We start from the raw sequence: 20,000 nt of genomic DNA, 5'->3' as shown, positions 1-20,000 counted from the left end.
CCCTATTGGTGCCGAGGACGAGGACGTGGCCAGGGAGAGAGAGAGGGTGAAGAGCGGGCGAGCGCAGGGAGACATCCTCACCATGACGGACCTGAGCAAGGTACACACACGAGCTCCGTCTGGTCGTCTGGTGATGGTCAATAAAAGAGCTGTCATACAGACGACCAGGTAAACACATGCACTCCTTCTGGCGGTGTGTGTAATGAGGATCACAACTCCCAAAGCACTGCTCTTTAGATACTAGGACGCAAGAACACTCTTCTTTTGTCGCAGGTAAACACACTGTGCCCCGGTTTTTACTTATACTGTATTTCCTGTTGCAAACCCATTGATTCCTTAGAATATCAACGTCAACTACGAGGTGTAACGTTTCCAATGTTGCCACCGTCTTGAATGTGGTCCCCACAGGTTCTGAGCTGCGGGGTGATACATGTGTGTGTTGTTCTCAGGTGTACAGCGTTGGGAGGCCTCCAGCGGTGAACCGGCTGTGTTTGGGGATCCCGCGAGGCGAGGTGAGAGGAGGACCCGCCTGGAAGCTGAGACAACATTTTAGTTTGTCAGAGGCCTTTAAGTTGAATGTAGAGTGTGTGGAATACATAGATAAGAATGCACAAGAAGGGTGGAGATAATACGGAGAATCTTGGGAGGGGAAGAATACAGCAAAAATGATATTGCAGCAATAATATGCATTCATAGAGAATATGCATTTGTCCATGGCCAAACAGTTAACATTATGGAACACAGCATAGTTTATCGGGCTAGGCTGTTTGACTTCAAGCCCTAACCCCTCCCTGCTCCTCAGTGACATGCATCTCAGTCACGTTGGATGAATAACTGAGCGCTCCCTCTCTGTCGGTCAGTGTTTCGGCCTGCTGGGGGTGAACGGGGCGGGCAAGACGTCCACGTTTCGCATGCTGACCGGAGACACGTCCATCACCCACGGAGAGGCCTTCCTCCACCAGCACAGGTACGAGGCCCCGCCCCCTCCTGGCTCTGAACAGGCGTTCTGTCATGTGATGCATTTCAAAGTGAAAGCGGGAATTACGGAGGTCTTACGACGTTTTGATTTGTGAAGAACTTGGAGGAGACCCAAAATTGGAAAACGACAGAGTTTTTTTTTTTGTTATTGAATATAAACAATTACTTATATAAGTAAGTAAGCAAGCGTAATCTATTAACAAAAGGACTTGAAATGACGGTTTAGATGTCATGGAAGATTGAAGGCTACACTTACCAACACTGCAAGAACAACCAGTGAAGATACCTGGCGTGTGCGATGTCTTAACACAATAAGGGCACTCAAACACTCAAAACGACGAAACACAACAGGAGGCGGCAGCATCATATGAGCGCTGTGTCCGGCTCCCCCTAGTGTCCTGACGGAGATGGAGCGGGTCCACCAGCTCATGGGCTACTGCCCCCAGTTCGACGCCATCAGCGACCTGCTGACCGGGCGGGAGCACCTGGAGTTCTACGCCCGGCTGCGCGGGGTACCCGAGGATGCGGTTGCCAAGGTGACGTCAAAGGAGGACAAACTGAAGCACAGTTATGGTTGAGATCAGTGTCGGGTCATAATAGGGAGGTTTCAAGGCCTATGTGATGTCAGAGGTTAGAGTAAAGGTATCATACCTTTTGGAGAAGTTATGAAATCTAACTTTGTGTGGTGGGGTTCATTTGAATAGAAGTGTGTGATTGTGACCGGGCTTCATGGTACAACAGAGAACGCATCTTTAAAATTAAATGAGGAAGAAATAAGTCTATCTCTGGTGTTTTTGAATGTGATGAAATCTTGAGAAAAGTGTGTCAGAACCTTCTAGGCTCTGAGTGTGAGGTGTGAGGTGAGCCTTGGGCCAGGCCTGAGGCTGTGGTCCGGTCTGGTCTTTGAGGGGTCCTCCTGACGGACCACCTCCCCCCCTCTGCTGTTCCCCAGGTGGCCCAGTGGGGGGTGAGGAAGCTGGGGCTGAGCCAGTACGCGGAGAGGGAGGCGGGGGGCTACAGCGGGGGCAACAAGAGGAAGCTCTCCACCGCCATCTCCCTCATCGGCTCCCCGCCCGTCATCTTCCTGGTGAGGAGAACCTGCTCCTCCCCCTGCTCCACCTCCTGCTCCTCCCCCTACTCCACCTCCTGCTCCTCCCCCTACTCCACCTCCTGCTCCTCCCCCTACTCCACCTCCTGCTCCTCCCCCTGCTCCTCCCCCTGCTCCACCTCCTGCTCCTCCCCCTACTCCACCTCCTGCTCCTCCCCCTACTCCACCTCCCCCTTCTCCTCCCCCTACTCCACCTCCTGCTCCTCCCCCTACTCCACCTCCTGCTCCTCCCCCTGCTCCTCCCCCTGCTCCACCTCCTGCTCCTCCCCCTACTCCACCTCCTGCTCCTCCCCCTACTCCACCTCCTGCTCCTCCCCCTGCTCCTCCCCCTGCTCCACCTCCTGCTCCTCCCCCTACTCCACCTCCTGCTCCTCCCCCTACTCCACCTCCCCCTTCTCCTCCCCCTTCTCCACCTCCTGCTCATCCCCCTACTCCACCTCCTGCTCCTCCCCCTGTTCCTCCCCCTGCTCCTCCCCCTGTTCCTCCCCCTGCTCCTCCCCCTTCTCCACCTCCTGCTCCTCCCCCTACTCCACCTCCTGCTCCTCCCCCTACTCCTGCTCCATCTCCTTCCCCTCTTCCTTCTCCACCTCCTCCTCCTCCACCTCCTTCTCCACCTCCTCCTCCTCCTCCACCTCCTTCTATCTTATTATACACATAAGATCAAAAAAACTAAACAAGACTAGAAATGTTACACCCTGCTGAACATCGCCAGTCATTTAAACTTTGGTCCATGAGCCCGTCCCATGCACCGATGCGTTCCTCATGTGTTCCCCCCATGTGTGTTGCGGTCAGGACGAGCCCACCACCGGCATGGACCCCAAGGCCAAGCGCTTCCTGTGGAACTGCATCGTGAGCGTCACCAAGGAGGGCCGGGCTGTGGTGCTCACCTCCCACAGGTAGGGGGCGCTGTGGGATATCATCTTCAGATATAAAAATTGAATGTGAATATAATAATGATATTGTATTGTGTATTGACGCACAAAATAATTATGGAATTGCACTCAGACTCAAGATATATCTGCTAATGATGAATCTTGCGTGCGCGCGCGCGTGTGTGTGTGTGTGTGTGTGTGTGTGTGTGTGTGTGTGTGTGTGTGTGTGTGTGTGTGTGTGTGTGTGTGTGTGTGTGTGTGTGTGTGTGTGTGTGTGTGTTCAGTATGGAGGAGTGTGAGGCTCTCTGCACCAGAATGGCCATCATGGTCAATGGAAGGTTCCAGTGCCTTGGGTCCGTCCAGCACCTGAAGAACAGGTGAGTGAGCACCACCCGATGTTAGGGTTAGGGGTTAGTAAGTAGGTAAGGGTTAGGGGTTGAATGATAAGGTTAGGAGTTTAATGTAAGCGTTAGGAGTTGTAAGTGTTTTAGGGGTTGAATGATAGGGTTAGCATGTTAGCATGTTAGGGGTTGAATGATAGCGATAGGAGTTGTTAGCATGTTTGGGGTTGTAAGTATTTTAGGGGTTGAATGATAGGGTGAGGAGTTGGTAAGTAGGTAAGGGTTAGGGGTTGAATGATAGGGTTAGGAGTTGGTTGTAAGCGTTAGGAGTTGTAAGTATTTTAGGTGTTGAAAGATAGGGATAGGAGTTGTTAGCATGTTAGGGGTTGAATGATAGGATTAGGAGTCCTAACATTTTTTGCTGTTGAATGTCAGGGTCATCGGTCCTTAGAACACTCATAGAACCCAGTGTAGACCCTTTGTCGAAAAAGCCTCCCCTAACACGGCCCAATGTGTTCCCTCCCGTCCCCGGGCTCCAGGTTCGGGGACGGCTACACCGTGGTGCTGCGGCTGGCGGACGGCAAGCAGGCCCCGGACCAGAGCCTGGTGGACGGGTACCTGCACAGCGCCTTCCCCTCCATCGAGCTGAAGGAGCGGCACCAGAACGTGCTGCAGTACCAGCTGCCCTCCCACGCCTGCTGCCTCTCCCGCCTCTTCCAGGTGCTCTCCAGCCACTACGAGGAGCTGGGCGTGGCCGACTTCTCCGTCTCGCAGACCACCCTGGACCAGGTAGGGACACGCCCCCACCCCCTCGGAGGGGTTGATTGGTTGATTGGTAGATTGATTGATTGATTGATTGATTGATTGATGGATTGAATGATTGAATGATTGATGGATTGATGGATGGATGGATGGTGGTCAATTTTAAGGGTTTGTCGATACAGAGTACTTATCCACTCTATGCGCTGAACAGATAGAATTAAAATCAGCGGGAGCCGTTTGGATATAACGAGTGACTTGATTGTAATTGTCAGGGTCCATTTGGGGAAAGTAAAGGTGTCCTGTTCAATACAGTTTACTTTGGTTCAGAACATAACCTTTATCCACAGCGACTTACAGATACAAGTCATTAAGAAGCAGGAAGGGGTTGAGGGCTTCTTGCTCCAGGATGCTTTCAGCTATAGATGGTTGACTCACTTCCAGGCGAGTCCTCCTCTCAACCTCGCCTCGCGGGATCCCCAACATCGGCCACTACGTTGTTCCGCTCCCTGTTAGAGTCTGTTCTATTCTGAACTGTGTGAAGTCTAATAAAAACCTGTGGTTGTTTGCGGCGTCACCTTCCGCTGTCCCCTCCTCGTAGGTGTTTGTGAACTTCGCCAAGGAGCAGGGCGACGACGACAGACTCACAGACGTCCTGAGCAAGCCCCCTTCGGCCGCGGCCCGGCCCGTCACCCGGCCCGACGACCCGCCGACCAAAACCCCTCAGCCCGGCGGGGTCCCGGCCGCCGACACGGCGCCCGCCGACAGCGAATCAAAGCGGAGGAAATCCAAAACGACTCCCGACGCGGAGCCCGGCGGCAGCCGGTCTGGGAAGAACCAGAGCAACGGCGGGGGGATGGCGGGGGGTTCCTGCATGGAGATGACCCCCAGGCCGCCGGTACCGCCGACCAGCCCACCTCCTGTCCCCTCTAACCCTCCAGGACCCGAGTCCTGCAGCAGACTGCCGATACAGGAGTCCAGCGGACCCCCTCTAGAGGAGCAGGCCCGGGAGAACCCCGCCGCGGACCGGGACGCCGGCGGCGGGTCGGGCAGCGTCGGCGGGAGCGGCGACAGCGCGGAGGAGCAAGTCCGGGAGAACCCGGACGCGGCCGTCAAGAGCCCCGGCCAACCCTCCCCCAAGGACCCGGCGTCGCTCTTCATGGTAGGCGGCTGCACCGCACGGGACAGCAAGGTGTGACCCGCGGACGCACGCAGGGAACCAGACCCCCCCCGGGACCCCCCACACCCTGAGAGGCCGGGGGTGGGGGTTGGTCTACTGCCACAGCTGCCGTTTGCTGGAGGCCGGCGTCACGGGGGAAACGCTAAAAGGAATCCGAGTGGTTTTCCTACCAGCTTCTCGCTGGTCGGAAACCTTGGCGGTGCTGTACCTCAGCGGCCACCATTTGAACCATGTCGTAACGGTGCCCGGTTCTTCCCCTTTCGCCCTGAACTACGGATAGCAGACTCCCCCAAAACGTACCGTCACGGCCCCAGTGTTTGACCTTCGTGTGTTTATCCTTTTCTCTGTTTAGTATGTCGCCAGTGTGTACCAGAATGTCAAGTGGATTAGTTCGGGGGCCAGAGGGATGCCTGGTCGTGGTGTTGTGAGAGACCTGGGTTCGATTCCCTGTGGTGACGTGTAGCCTTACTGTCCACGCTACATGGACGGTTATGGTTTTATCTAAGAATGTAAAAAAAAAAAAAAACTTGCAATGTGGTGAAAAACCAAGGGTGGGTCAGTATATTTATGAAAGTTACATTTAAAGAAGCAAATGCTGCATGTGATTTAAACCAATGCAAATCATACGATATTTATATACATAAAACGGTGGTGTTGGAGTGCAAGACTAAACCAAGGTATTACGTGGGGGTTCCGGTTAACGTGATTCAAATCAATCGACAATCAAACTTTTTTATTTTGGTTCCTACTCAGGCCGTGGACACTGGACGCAACGTTAGCCAACATCGTTCATTCCAAACCGTTAGCAGAATAGGGAAACATTAACTGCCAGGTTCAGTTAACTTTCCTCTTTGTAGCATTAGGACCGCTGGATTATTTTACTGTATTTGTGCAGCAATGAATATCCATCATGTTGAATCAAACAGTCCGGGAAAAGTTCCCGGATTGATGTGAAAACTATATTTTATTAAAGGGTGTTTATATCATTCCAGGGTTCAACCACTGGAGCTGCCTTTGTTAGGTCAAGAATTAGTTTGTTGGTTTTTACTATGCGTTTGCATCTGTGGTCTCAATTATTAGGTATTCAGATTATCTGTGGATACCTATTGTTATTTGTTAGCCTGTTGGTTTGTGTATTGTGTTTTTATTTTTTACCAAAAAATTCTGAATTGAGTATGAAGCTGATTTCTTAGCGTTGTATGTAATATTATTGTAGTAGGGCAAGTAGGAAACTATCATCCAACATCATCGTCTTCAGATCCACACCGTAGTCCGTAAATCTCCAGTGAGCTTAACATCATCGACACATTGTGGGCGGTGTTTTGAAGAAAGAATATCCAAACAATGTTCAGCTCTACCATCAAACATTTAATCAAACATCCACTGAATCACATGATTCAAATAACGCTCAATACTTGAATGTAGATACCATCATTTACCTTTGCACACCGCGAGAGACAAGGGCGGTGAATATAGGACAATATATAAAAAAAATATATATATACATATATTTATTTGGGATACTCCACTGTAAACATTAAAAAATATATTGCTTTAAAAGCGCTGTTTCTTCTTGTGTCTGCCCCATGGGGGGTCTCCGTTGGGGGTGGGGGGTGCGAGAGGGGAGGAGGGGGGGGTTCCCTGTGGACATGGTCAGCAGGACCGGGGGTCTGTTCCCCGGGCAGATGGGGGGCAGGAGGAGCCGGGGCCGGAGTCTCGCCTGGCCCCGGTCTCCCGCCGGCAGTAATACTCGTCCTTTCCTGTCAAAGGTCACAAAGTGTTAGAAGCCGGTTAGGACCCGTGTGGGGTCCTCACAGTCTACAAATCCCCATGGGAGTCTCAAACATGAGAGCTCAGTCGACAAACTGTGTGGTCTTCAGTCTACAAACGAACACACATGGGGTCACAGTCTACCGTCTACAAACTCCCATGGGAGTTTGTAGACGGTAGACTGTGACCCCATGTGTGGTCATCACAAACTCCCGTGGGAGTTTGATGACTGTGATGATCACACATGGGATCAGTCTACAAACTCCCATGGGAGTTTGTAGACTGATCCCACATGGAACACAGTCTACAAACTCCCATGAAATCCCAGTCTACAAACTCCCATGAGAGTTTGTCTAGAAATTCGATGGGAGTTTGTAGACTTAGGTCATCACAGTCTACTCTACAGGGAGGAAGTGACTTGAGAACAAATAAGATTTAACACATACAGCATCTCCAGAACTCCCGCACAATAACTGTTCCTCCATGCCTTCCCTTGAAGAACCCTGCTTCACGTGCCGGCTCTCTCCACATACATCATTCATGAGCTTTCGCTTTCCCAATCCGAGCGGCGTAATAACATCACGTTATCGATCCGAGAGATAACGCGAGGGAGCGTCCTTCCATTAGCGACTATAACCGCTATCTTCATAACATCTTACCCCGCACTGCCCAGCCTCTCCTCGTCCAACCTGCTCCCTCTCAGACGCTGCAGCACGGTCCGGTCCAACGAGAGCCGGCTAGACCCAACAGACCCGGACTCGGACCAATGGACCCCCCCGATGCCCCCCCTCCTGGAGGTGGACCTACGGCCCACGCGGCTGGTCACCCCGTGCAGCAGCAGCCTCAGACTGGCCAGGGAAACGTCTGGTAGGTGGGGCTCTGAAGGCCGCTGAGGGGGTGAGGAGGAGGCAGAAGGGGACTGTGGGTTAACGAGGTTCTCGTTTGATTAGACATCTCTGAGGTCTGTCGTCAGGGACAGGGCTCACGACGACTGTATGTTTATCTGACGTGTTTTCTCCTTTTATATCTGATGACCTTTTGTATCTTTGTCTTTTTTCAATGAAGGGAAATAGACGGCATGTGGCTTTGTTCGTTCACTCAATTGTACGCGTTTATGGCTACTTTTGATAAGCGTGTACAGTTGGACGTTAGATTTTATTACAGACCATTTGAGAGATTGGAAACATTGAAAACGCTCCGCTGATATAAACTAAAAGCGATAATTTAAAAAAGCCTTACAGGGTTGAAAAATACCCAGACATTTATTTGCAGGAAACGTGTGTACTATGATCCTGCATGTGAAATAAGAGATTGTACATTTCTAAATTGTATACTTGGTAACTTGAAAATAGTGATTAATATGGAAGCATGGATTCCTTACCCGTTCAGATGACAGAGTTCTGTCTGTCCAGCGCCTGGTGTCTGGTGGTCCGTCTGATGAGGAGGGTGTGTATTCACGGGCCTTTAGCCTCTCATTCTGCTCTGTGACCCCGCCCGGGTTAGATACCCCACTCTGGCTGGATACTCCGTGGGCAGATACCCAACTTTGGTTACATACCCAAAACTGGCTGGATACTCCCTTGTCAGAGACCCCACTCGGGTCATATACCCCACTCGGGCAAGATACCATATCTTGACTAGATACCCCGCCCTGGTCATATAACCTATCCTTGTTATATACCCCATCCTGGCTGGACGTAGATACCCCACTCTGGCTAGATACCCCACTCTGGTCATATACCCCACTCTGGCTAGATACCCCACTCTGGTCATTTACCCCACTGTGGCTAGATACACCAACCTGAATAGATACCCCACCCTGGTCACATAAACCACCCTGACTCGATGCCCCACTTAGGCTAGATACCCCACTCTGGTTGGATACCCCACTCTGGTCATATACCACTCCCTGGCTACATACCCTTCCCTGGCTAGATACCCCACCCTGATCAGACACCCAACCCTTGATATATACACTACCCATGTCATATACGCCACCCTGGTAAGACACCCCGCCCAGGCTAGATACCCCGCTGTAGCGGGATACCCCACCGTGTCTGGATAGGGCTGCCCCACCCTGGTTAGGCGGTGCAGTCGACACCACAGTCTTCGCATGGTCGTAGTAAACAGGGCGCCTCCAAAGGGTGTTGTTGGATTTAGCCATGATCGGGGGAAGTACAAACGCGGGGTTAAGATGGACTCTTGTGGCTCCATTGAAAGTTAAAACCGTACGCTTGAGGTCACCTCGCCGATTACTCGCTTTATCTTTCTCAGGTTTACGTTCCTCGTTAGTGGAAGCCGGGATGCGTGTCTTCTCTTTGAGGGAGAATCTGTGGCTGTGGTCTCGACTCTCTTCTTCGGGGTCAAGGGGGTCCTGAGAGAGGGCCAGGGCAGGCATGAGATTGACGCAAATCTTCATTACATTCCCCGACCGCTCACAGGTGGTTGAGAACAGTGAGTCTTTGCGGCGGACCGTTTTTTTCCTTCCCGGATTCATCCCTTCTCGGATAAAAAGGAGAGAGACGTCGGATCTCCCTGCTTCTCAGACCTCATTTTCGCATCACAGAAACTTAAAAATGGAAAATATCGCTTAGTTTGGTTCTGACACACAATAAGATGGGAATAAATAATAATTTACCACCCTGGAATAATCCCTTAAAACAGTGAAAAATTATACAATTTGAAGGCCTGTGTATTCTGGCGGTGGAACCCTTTCAGGACTGCGACCTTTTCAGGACAATCTATTGGCCCATACAGACCCATTCAATGTGCTGTTATGGTTACATGCACACAAACGCCAACAACAACGTGATCGGAAAGCAGTGTCAAATTGTACGAAGATATTCTCTTATTTAGTACATACAGATATATTATGTATATATATTCTGCTTATTTTAAAGTTTTTTTTTCTTGATTGATTTCTTTATTTGTGTTGATATTTAATTCTCATTACAGTTCTGTAATAAGTCTCTATTGTTAAGAGGTGCGTGTGGCGCCCCCTTGTGGCGCTGCTTTGTCACTCGTGTGGGCGGAGACATTCTGTGTTGTGTGCAATCAGACCTCCAATAGAAGCTAACAGCCCTGTATACTTGAGTCCTATCTATCTTCAAAGAGTCGCTTATTCACAGTTCCAAGACGTCGTAGGTCACCTTCATATGCGTAAGATGGTTGTTTTGTCCAATGATCGACATGAAGAACAGGATCTCATGTGAGTCAAAGCCAGTCTATTTCTCTGTTAGCTTTAGCTGTCACATCTGTTAAAGGAGCTTGGGTTTAAAGCCCAACTCTGCACGATTTCATCGGCTCCATAGTAAAATAATTGTTATCTTTCATTTTAGCGCTGTAATGCTTTTGCAATGCATTTCCTGCTCCGGAAAGTATATATATCGACCATAGGCAGTGTACTGGTTTTGTAACAGGCTAGTTGTAGTGTTATGTGTATGTATTGGTTTCCAGTACGGGTTGGGCAGTTGCGTTGCCGGCAACACCTGTGAGCAACACCGGTATTTATTCCATTGCGTGATTGCAAGAATTCTTGAAATGTGTATCAAAAACATTTTATAAACATAATCAAGTAGTTTAACCAAGGTAAATGACCATGATTCAAATTGTTACTGTTAAACTATCAAACAAATAATGTATAATTGATTGTGTGTTAAATCCCCATTAAAAAAAATGGATCATTGCCTCATGCATATATTTTCTTCTAAACATTAAGCCATAACACTGAGGCTATGCAGGGCAAGAGCTAAATATGGCGTCAGCACAACTCACTGGCCAATGACAGGCGGGGGGGGGGGGGGGGCGTGGCTTGAATCTGAGACCCACTGACCCAGTTTCACCGAAGCTGGGAGATCTGGACTTGAGCTGGGAAAATATGCTGCACTCAGAGCCCTACAGCCTCTGCATTGTCTCAGCAGTGCACAGTGGCGGAATAAGTACCATTCACTCAAGGCCTACTTCAGTGTGGAGGGTACAGTGTTGTAGTGGTTGTAACCTGTAGACCTTTCTTGAACAAGATTTAGTTGACACTTTATTAATCAGTAACTGCCGGTAATAGTTAAGAAGAAATTCAAGCAAATGTGTTCCTGGTACATTTACATTTATGAGAATAAGTACATTTGTCAGAAGAAAGAGAGACAACATATATCGCTCTCGTTGGAGTATAGATGTACATAGAACCCACTTATAATCCCTAGATTAACCCATTCCCCGTATACAGCAAAAACAGCCAGGATAAGATGCTACACGATGCTCAGAGGGGAGGCCATGCAGAGTCTAGGTGAACTGGAGGCAAGGAGTCCATTAAGGAGGAGTGTGCTCATAACCCAGATGTTCGTCCCGGTCCCCGCAGCCTGATAGAGGAGCGCCGCTGTGCCTCCCTGCCCGGCTCCCCGGCCAAGCGCGTCTCCTCGGCCCGGAAGAAGCAGTTCTACATCAGCAAGGCCAACCGCAACTCGGAGCTCACGCCCCGCGCCAAGGGCAGGAAGAGCCTGCAGCGCCTGGAGAACTGTAGGAACACCGGAACACTTCACTCCCTCAACTCATTCACTCGCGCACTCATCACCCTCACTCACCCAGCCTCCCTTCACTCACTCACCCAGCCTCCCTTCACTCACTCACCCAGCCTCCCTTCACTCACTCGTCACCCTCAACTCATTCACTCATCACCCTCCCTTCACTCACTCATCACCCAGCCTCCCTTCACTCACTCATCATCAGAGTGTGACCCCATGAGGAACACCGATGGAGGATGATATGATGGCAATGATGATTGTGTTAATATTGATTGTAATAATAATGGTAATCATGATGATAATATATAATAACCATGATGATAAATATCATCATTACATTTGATAATGTCATCAACAATGACATTTATGTTTATACACCCACATTAAAACAAAGCACTTCACTAAAGCAGAGATCCATCCCCTTCCCACACGTTCACCCGACTCATGCAGGTCCTCATCAGAACCTCTCTCTGTTTCTCCTCCTCCTCCCCCCCCCCCCCCCCCCCCCCAGCCCTCCACCTGGCCAACCTGTTGGAGAAGGAGGAGTGCTGTGTGGAGGAGCTGGAGGTGGGCTCCCACCCCGCCCTGCCCTCCATCTTCACGGAGGCCTGCACCAACGAGTGCTACGCCGAGGTCTGTGTCCGTCCGTCCCCCCTCCCCGTCCCCCGGGGGTCTGTCCCCCCCGGGGCCACCTCTTGTTCCTCACCTCCACTCAGAGGAGGTTTAACCCATGAGACGCATAACGTTCCTAGTATGTATGGGAGAGGAGGAAATTAAATGATTCACTGTTACTCGTTGTCAATCGCTGGAGGAATCGATCAAATCGCTCCGATCGTTATTATTTATTTCACTGCTAAGACAAGATCTTGTGTTTAACATCACTTCCTGTGGTCCACTTCCTGTGGTTGACTTCCTGTGGTTGACTTCCTGTGGTCCACTTCCTGTGGTTGACTTCCTGGGTGCCCTTGTTTTGCAGCACTGGGACGACTTCATGAACCGCTCGGGGGAGGAGCAGGAGCGACTGCTGGCCCTGCTGGAGCAGGAGGCCCGGAAGAGCAAGAGCCGACTCCTCAAGGAGCAGATCAACGGTGAGAGGAACAACACTCACACTCTTAGGGATGCACCGAATATTCGGCCAACGAAAATGTTCGGCCGAAAATGGCCCAAAGCATAATTTTCGGTTTCGGCCGAAGGAGTAAAAAGGCCGAAAAAAATACACCGAACATTTTAATTTTTGATTAAAAAAATAAATAAAGATGTTTTACTAATTTATTTATAGGTACATTGTTCTTAAATTCTTGCTTTATGGTCTGCTGGAATGTTAGAAAACGTTCAGTATTAAATAAATATTTTGTATCAAATTTGTAATTGACTTTTTTTATTGAAAAGCAAGACAAAAAAGTTTATAAAGGACATTGAATTGTTTGATTTATGCAATGGTGAAAAATTAAAGCAAAATGAATGAAAAACGGTTTCCGTTTCGGCCACGAATTTTCATTTCGGTGCATCCCTAATATATATATTATATATATATATATATATATATATATATATATATATATATATATATATATATATATATATATATATATATATATATATATATATATATATATATATATATATATATATAGACAACAACACCCACTATATAGATGTATGCATGGTCATACATGTCAGACATGGTCATACATGTCATTTAGAATAATAAATAAAGTCAGTGTATCTTTGGCTGTCCCCAACATTTAATTTTATTATCGTCAGACCACATTCAGATTAGTGCTTCCACTTCCTGATTCTCCTCATCTGGCCGCAATCAGATCCCTAGATCATTTTCAGCTCGGGAAAGTCCCCAGGCTATTTTTTATTAATTTCAGTTCGCAGCAGCAGTGTGCGTTCAACCCACATTGTATTGTCTTGTGGTTCGCTTCGTCCAGTTGGGTCGGCCCATGCTCTCCCCTAAAACAAACCGAACCAGAATTAACTGGGATCGGACCCGGAGCCCTGGGTTCAACCAAACCCGAGTGTGTTTGTTAGCGCCACAGTTTGATGAGCATACCATCAGGGGAAAATGCTCCAGGGATTCGTTAAAACAGGACAAGCGCTCAGCTGTGAAAGTGCAGGGCGTTATAGGCCTGAAGTGTAAAAGACGTTCAACACATTCATATTATCCAAAAGCAGAGAGTCGTAGGTCAGGCTGAGGTCAACTCAAGAGCCAGCAACACACTTTCTTCACTTTGATAAAGGCAGGGTTTATCGTTATTCTGTGTGATTTGAGTAGTTTGTCCGTTTTTTCATAGTCTATTCAGTTTGTTGTAACTCTTTTTCAGCAGATCATACTGCAGTATGAAGAACGTATGTATATTCCAAGAATTCGTATCTACCGCACGGTTACTGTTAGTTCATACAATTAATGGGTCATTATTATTATTGATGGTAGCAATGCTCTGTTGATGACCGATCGATCGACGACCGATCACTGACCACCGCTCTTCCCCAGTGGCGGACGTGTTCCCCGCTCAGGCCTGCTTCCTGCGCATCGACCGACGCCTGCGCTGCAGTCTGCGACGCAAGCAGATCCCCATGGTGAGTCCGTCTGGCCCCCCCACGCCGGCCCCCCACCGACCCCGGGCTGGCCCAGGCCAATGACGTCCGTGGACCAACTTGAGACTAGCGTCTCAGTGGGCCGATTCCCCAGCGTTCATCTCGGGGATGTTAGCGTAACCCTGCTGCTGTGCTCTCCGTCTCCTCCCCAGGGAACTCTGGAGGTGCTGGAGGAGGCCGTGTTGAACTTCTTCAATGCCCAACCGCACGCCGTCTACACCGCCAAACTGGCCAGCAGGTAACCCCCGGCAACGCCCCTCCTCCTCCTCCATCATCATCATCAACGCACCTGCCGTCATTAGGGTATCAGAACAGCAGGGGGGGGGGGTCAGCGGTGTTCAGATCCCGACTGATGATCCCCCAAAGTCTGCGAGATACCTCCCTTAAAGGTCACGGGTGTTTTTTTAACAAAATGGAACAACAAACGTGATTTTGTGTTCACATCCGGTTTCTTGCGTTTGGTGTGCAGCTTTGAGAGGCTGCTGCTCCACGCCCTGTGCCAGTACATGGACCTGGTGTCTGCAAGTGAGTACACCCGAGAACTACATTACCCACAGTGCTCTTGGGCTGGGAGTACACGCTCAGGGGGCTCCAGAGGGGAAAAATGCAAAGGGGCTGATGCTACGGGGGACATTTACAGGTGACTGTAGAAGACGTTTATCGTTATTATTGAGTATGAAATGGTCTTAGGGATCGGGGAGATTTGGTGGAGGAAATGTTATTTATTTGCATTTTTATTTTTATTTGTGGAAATTCTCTTAATGTGCGTGTCTTTGTGTCTGTGTGTCTGTGTGTGTGTGTCTGTTCGTGTGTGTGTGTCTGTGCCTGCTCGTCGGTGCGTGCTTGCCTGTGTGTGTGTGTGTGTGTGTGTGTGTGTGTGTGTGTGTGTGTGTGTGTGTGTGTGTGTGTGTGTGTGTGTGTGTGTGTGTGTGTGTGTGTGTGTGTGTGTGTGTGTGTGTGTGTGTGTCTCTGTGTTCCTACCCTCGGCGGCAGGCTCCGACTGCAACGGCTCTCGTCAGACGGAGGTGGTCAACAAGCAGGAGGACTTCCAGGCCCCATGCCCGCTGCTCTCGGTGTACCTGGAGAACATGAGCTGAGGTGGTGGGGGGGCCACGCCATCGACCACGCCCTCCACCCACATCGCCTCGCCCTCCAGGGGTTCGAGGTCTTTATGGGACAGATAGAGGTGCGTCGGGTCGAAGCAGCTGGTCCCTTTGTCACTTAGCCTCGAAACACAATAAACGGTAAACAAATACGATTTTACATTTTCAAAACTAGTTACATCAGGACTGATCCGCACAGACGGAAACACAAACTGGCCTAGCCGGTGTTATGGGAACCACCTTTTATCAAAATATGCATCGCATGAATAGTTCAGGTCTATTGTTGTTATGGGATGACTAGTATGAAATGGCTTGTTGTTGAGACACCATTACATATCAAGTTTGTAGCCGGTCAAATACGTTACACAATGCCTTTTCATATTATTTTTACTCTGCTAGGATTTCCTTTTTTCTGGGGGGGGTTTTGCGATTTTGCTGGTTTCTTTTTGTGGAGGAAAGCTCAACTTCCGCAAAGGCTTTAATGGATATGGCTTTCCCTCTCTCTTTGGAGAGATGCTGACAAAGTTAGGCATTTGGAGCGAATGTTGCGGTGGAGAGATCTGATTTGTTACAAACAGATTATTTCCACGCTTACATTTACCAAACTATTTCTTGATTGCATTGCAGTAGATGTGTTCACTTTTTTAGACACTATTTATGCTTATTCAACCGCCATAAAAACAGCTCCACTCTTACATATCGACATTTTCACTGCTTGAATTGCATGTCGGGAATTAGGGCTGAACGATTAATCGTATTCAAATCGAAATCGCGATGTAATACAACGCGATATGCAAAATCGCAAAGGCTGCAAAAAAATGATTATTTGTTACCGTTACTGACTGGAAATCAGTACGATTCATTTATTTTTATTTTTATTTTACAATTCAATAGCTAAATAAAGAAGTTTATAATATAAACTAATCTCAACACATCGGCCTGGCCTACATTAAAGAGCAGTTTTTATGTTGACTGCTTCCAATGTTGTGTTGGTCATACTAAAGATCTGATTTATAAAAAAATATTGGTGAATAATACACAACATAAGGAACTTCAGAAATTATAAAAATCGTACATTAAATCACAGGCGCAATATTGGTCAAAAACATCGCAATTAGATTACTTCCCCAAATCGTTCAGCCCTTTCGTAAATACATCATAACACAACCATATACTAGCACTTGGGCCTTATGAATGCAGATGATGCATTTCTATGTTTTTCTGTTTATATATTTCTACATTTGTACTGTCTAGCTTTTTGAACAACATTGCGGTTATTTCCAAACCATCGATTTACGGTACGTCCTGTACGGTCTGTGACGGTGCTAGACACGAGAGCTGGCAGTTCATCTCCAACCAAAGTGTGTCCATTTCCCCTCCTAGGGGGCTCCATTCTCTCAGGCTTTCTGTGTTTACACCTTGAATGTCATGTAATATTTTCACTGTGTGTGCAATGTGTGTGCAACGTAAGTTATGAAATCTTACAAACGGGAACGTTTTGAATATCACAAACCCAAACCGACATTGGGTTGTCGTTTTTTTGGTTTTGTTTTTCAAACCGTTTTTGTACGTGGAACTTTACGTCGAGAGCTTTATTAGCGAGGCTGTAAATATTCAACGGAAAGACAAGAGTTGTTTACGATTGTTCCAACTGCCAAAGTCGTTTTTTAAACTTGGTTTGTGTTGAGTCATGCCAGAGTGTATGTGTACATCACTAGATATTTATACATGTATCACAACAGACGGTTTGAAGGGCTACGCATTCCCCAGTCTAACCACGGCTTCTGAATGCCACCGCAGCCAACCTACAGCCCCCCTGGTTTTAATAAACGTTAACGTACCTATCCGAATATGTTCTGTTCTTGTCTCCAACTCCTTTTCATCTCAGACCAAACTACCACTCTAAAGTCTTTCCATTGTTGACCTTGCAAATGCTGAGTCATCGTCATGCTCTATACAAGCTTCAAAGTCTTGATGAAACCCATTCGTTCAAAGCACTCCCCTTGGGAAAAACCTTTTAAATAATGCAGTTCCAGTCAAACATTGGAAACCACTTCAAAACCACGTCAAATTTGAGAAAGAAAATTCTTGGCATTTCTCGGCATCTCAGTAAAAAATAAAAGAAGGTTTTGAACATATGTGACTTAACAAGTTTTTTATTCAGTGGTTCCAAACCTGCTTCCCCACACATCAATCCCATCAACATATGAACAAACATCATGGGTTTGCTTGTGGCAACTACAAAACATTAGGGAAGTCTGTTTGTATAAAAGGGCTCCTGCTGCTAAACATTTTCTAATCATAATTGTACTGCTAATTATCTACATTTATTAGTTTACACCTGCAATCCTTTTCAGACTAAAAGTCCCAAGCAACAGGTTGGGAGCTGCTTTAGCGCCCTAATGGCTGATATCTTTATCTGTCCACTAGATGGCGCCCTATTACCAATAAATACCGAACAAGGTTAGGATCCATAGATTGTATTCGGACCTTGTTCATATTATAAATAGGACTACCGTTAAACAAGGCTTTTATCATTGTTTATGATTGTATTGTCGTTTTTTTATTACAACTTCAATGTACTTTAATCAAATGTACGCAAGCACCTTAACAATAAATTCATGTCTGATATAGGCTTGTTAATAATGCAGAGTGGGCAGAAACGGATCACATCGGATTTCCCCTCACAGAAGAGTAGCCTTATATAATGCGGTTGAGGCCTACTATATTTATCCACACCCAAAGCCACAGGTGTAGGTGTATATATTTAACAAAGGCTAACTGCCTGCTCTCATGGTGTCGTGTGTCTTAATTATGTGATATTACAATAGGAGACCGTTTGTACCAGTTTCAGGAGTTAGTTTCAGAGATAACACAGAAAACGAAGAAAACACACATTCACACTCTCACACTCTCTTACTCACACATGAATTAGATAAACGAATTGTAGAGCTTTATACAAGCATTTTATGAATAATGAAAAAGGGGTTATAGGTTTTTCAGTTGGGCTTATACTTGATCTAACTTTCTGGTATTAAAGAAACTTAATACCAAGTTTTTACTAGCATTTATTATTAAGATAACGGTTTGGTGGTGAATAGTAACAACAAATAAATGTGGCACCATATCATGTAATCTTGTTGATATATACAGAAAGCATGTATGTACGTAATGTATATATAAATATAATATATATTTTATATATATAAACTATATTATATATAGTCATATATATGTATATTTATTATAAATTATATACCGATATATCGATATAGATATATAATAACCTGATAGCTAGTGGTCTTATATACATAATTGCCTACACTTTGATGTTATAGCCTAACTCTGGACATCAAATAGCTGCTGAAAGCAAATTCGTGGAAAAATAAAACTGCTCGTTTCCCATTTTAAATTCATTAATTCATCGACCTTGCCTACTTCACCCTATGGCAACAGGAACCACCCATCCTGCCTGTTGTACTGGGAAGGGGCGGGGGTGCGATTCGCTCGTCAAGGGACCGTCGACAAAAAGATTGACACGGTCGCCAACACTGAGGTGGGTGTAAGGGGCGATCTCTCAAGTTTCTGCCGGACTTTGGCGTTGTGTTAGTAGTAGCACTCCGGTAACAGAAAATGTGCATGAGTGAGATGAGTGATAAATCATTTTCGACACGTACCAAGCGGACTCGTATTTCTGCTATGGACAAACAGGCGGAGGGCTTTCATTTATACACTCCCATGCCTGACATATTAGCATTGGCCGACATTCCCTTTTTATTGAGTGGAGGGGGGGTTGGGGTTAGAGGGGGGGGGGGGGGGGGGGGTGGCCCCTTGCTGATTCAGATGTTAGGAATTTGCATCTGATAGCTGTTTGTCAACCAATGATTTGACTCTGCGACTGCGAGCACGCCTCTGATGAGGAGGCTCAGATACGAAGTGACCTCTGGATCAAACTCCCAAACCGAATTACACGCGAGCTGATGCGTGCGTTTATATCCCACCCCATGAAACCACTTTCCGTATGTTTGATACACAACAAGCTTTTTCTGTAGTAGATTCTCAGGGAGACCATGAAGGTTTCTGCCCGTTCCCGAGAGCTCAGGAACCAAACGGAAGCGTGATTAGGTAAGTTGATTCCCTTTTTATAGATATATATACGCACTCATGCATGCACTGTCAATTAAACTGTATCGTTGATCCCCGTCGTCCGCCGTCACGACGGGGTTAACGCGTTATAGTAGGACACACGTATCGATGGGATGTTATCAAAATGACCCTGATCGATACTCGGTTTGTATACGTAACGGCTGCCAGGTGTCCGATCCGAGGGAAATGTAACGAGGGTCGACATTAGATTAATCCCATCATAACACCGCATATAACAGGGCTATTATTCCAACTGCACTTAAGAAAACGGCGGCTTTTGCCTGAACTATAGGATACGTGGTTTGATCATCGATTAAATTCCAACTACTCGTAGGCTACGTTTTTTTTCTGGATCGGCTGGTCCCCGGTCTGCTGCGTGTCATTACCACCCAACACCCACTGGTGATACTGGTTTTACGCCATGTACCTCTGTTATAGACCATTGCTCAATGGATCGGGTCTGTTCATTTCTCTGGTGTTTGTTGTGTCCGTTCCTGTGCATATAGTCCTGCAGCTGATATTAGACTGTAGTAGCCTGTAGTAGCCAGCATTATTGTATCTCCAGCCGGTTTTATTTAGGTTATTATGGGGGTATGATCAGGTCATACGTCATTTGGAGTTG

The 20,000-nt window shown here is 47.5% G+C and overlaps 3 protein-coding genes across 3 annotated transcripts in view; 2 read left to right on the top strand and 1 right to left on the bottom strand.

Annotated features, from left to right (window-relative positions):
• The window catches only part of LOC132469184 (phospholipid-transporting ATPase ABCA1-like), an 18,617-nt gene extending 13,309 nt beyond the window's left edge, over positions 1-5,308 (top strand). The window contains exons 21-29 of the mRNA XM_060067120.1: positions 1-100; positions 450-512; positions 861-967; positions 1,373-1,514; positions 1,931-2,065; positions 2,879-2,982; positions 3,243-3,335; positions 3,839-4,088; positions 4,660-5,308. The exon at positions 1-100 is cut by the window's left edge and continues 27 nt beyond it. Of these exons, the coding sequence (XP_059923103.1) occupies positions 1-100; positions 450-512; positions 861-967; positions 1,373-1,514; positions 1,931-2,065; positions 2,879-2,982; positions 3,243-3,335; positions 3,839-4,088; positions 4,660-5,256 (1,591 nt within the window). The 3' untranslated portion in view covers positions 5,257-5,308. The remainder of the gene's footprint in view (positions 101-449; positions 513-860; positions 968-1,372; positions 1,515-1,930; positions 2,066-2,878; positions 2,983-3,242; positions 3,336-3,838; positions 4,089-4,659) is intronic.
• Positions 5,309-6,342: 1,034 nt separating this feature from the next.
• Positions 6,343-9,767, bottom strand: LOC132469185 (uncharacterized). The gene is made up of 3 exons (XM_060067121.1): positions 8,390-9,767; positions 7,668-7,897; positions 6,343-6,998 (listed from the first exon to the last, which is right to left on the bottom strand). Exons 1-3 carry the CDS (start codon positions 9,503-9,505, stop codon positions 6,776-6,778), a joined length of 1,569 nt encoding a protein of 522 aa, XP_059923104.1. The 5' UTR covers positions 9,506-9,767; the 3' UTR covers positions 6,343-6,775.
• A 243-nt stretch (positions 9,768-10,010) lies between these two features.
• The window catches only part of arid3a (AT-rich interactive domain 3A), a 24,058-nt gene continuing 14,068 nt past the window's right edge, over positions 10,011-20,000 (top strand). Inside the window, 8 exon segments of the mRNA XM_060067508.1 lie at positions 10,011-10,216; positions 11,363-11,520; positions 12,037-12,158; positions 12,502-12,613; positions 14,026-14,111; positions 14,282-14,367; positions 14,599-14,654; positions 15,123-15,221. Of these exon segments, the coding sequence (XP_059923491.1) occupies positions 10,164-10,216; positions 11,363-11,520; positions 12,037-12,158; positions 12,502-12,613; positions 14,026-14,111; positions 14,282-14,367; positions 14,599-14,654; positions 15,123-15,221 (772 nt within the window). The 5' untranslated portion in view covers positions 10,011-10,163.

The sequence above is a fragment of the Gadus macrocephalus genome, chromosome 12 (assembly GCF_031168955.1).
Source record: "Gadus macrocephalus chromosome 12, ASM3116895v1".
Taxonomy (NCBI): Eukaryota; Metazoa; Chordata; class Actinopteri; order Gadiformes; family Gadidae; genus Gadus; species Gadus macrocephalus.
The sequence above is the reverse complement of the archived record's forward strand: the minus strand, read 5'-3'. Positions and strand labels throughout refer to the sequence as shown.

Excerpts from the sequence above, each read along its gene's own strand:
- LOC132469185 (XM_060067121.1), bottom strand. The coding sequence starts at position 9,505 with ATGAATCCGGGAAGGAAAAAAACGGTCCGCCGCAAAGACTCACTGTTC. Across the intron at positions 7,898-8,389 it reads GAACTCTGTCATCTGAACGG|CGGCCTTCAGAGCCCCACCT; the intron begins GTAAGGAATCCA and ends TCACCCCCTCAG. Across the intron at positions 6,999-7,667 it reads GAGAGGCTGGGCAGTGCGGG|GAAAGGACGAGTATTACTGC; the intron begins GTAAGATGTTAT and ends GACCTTTGACAG.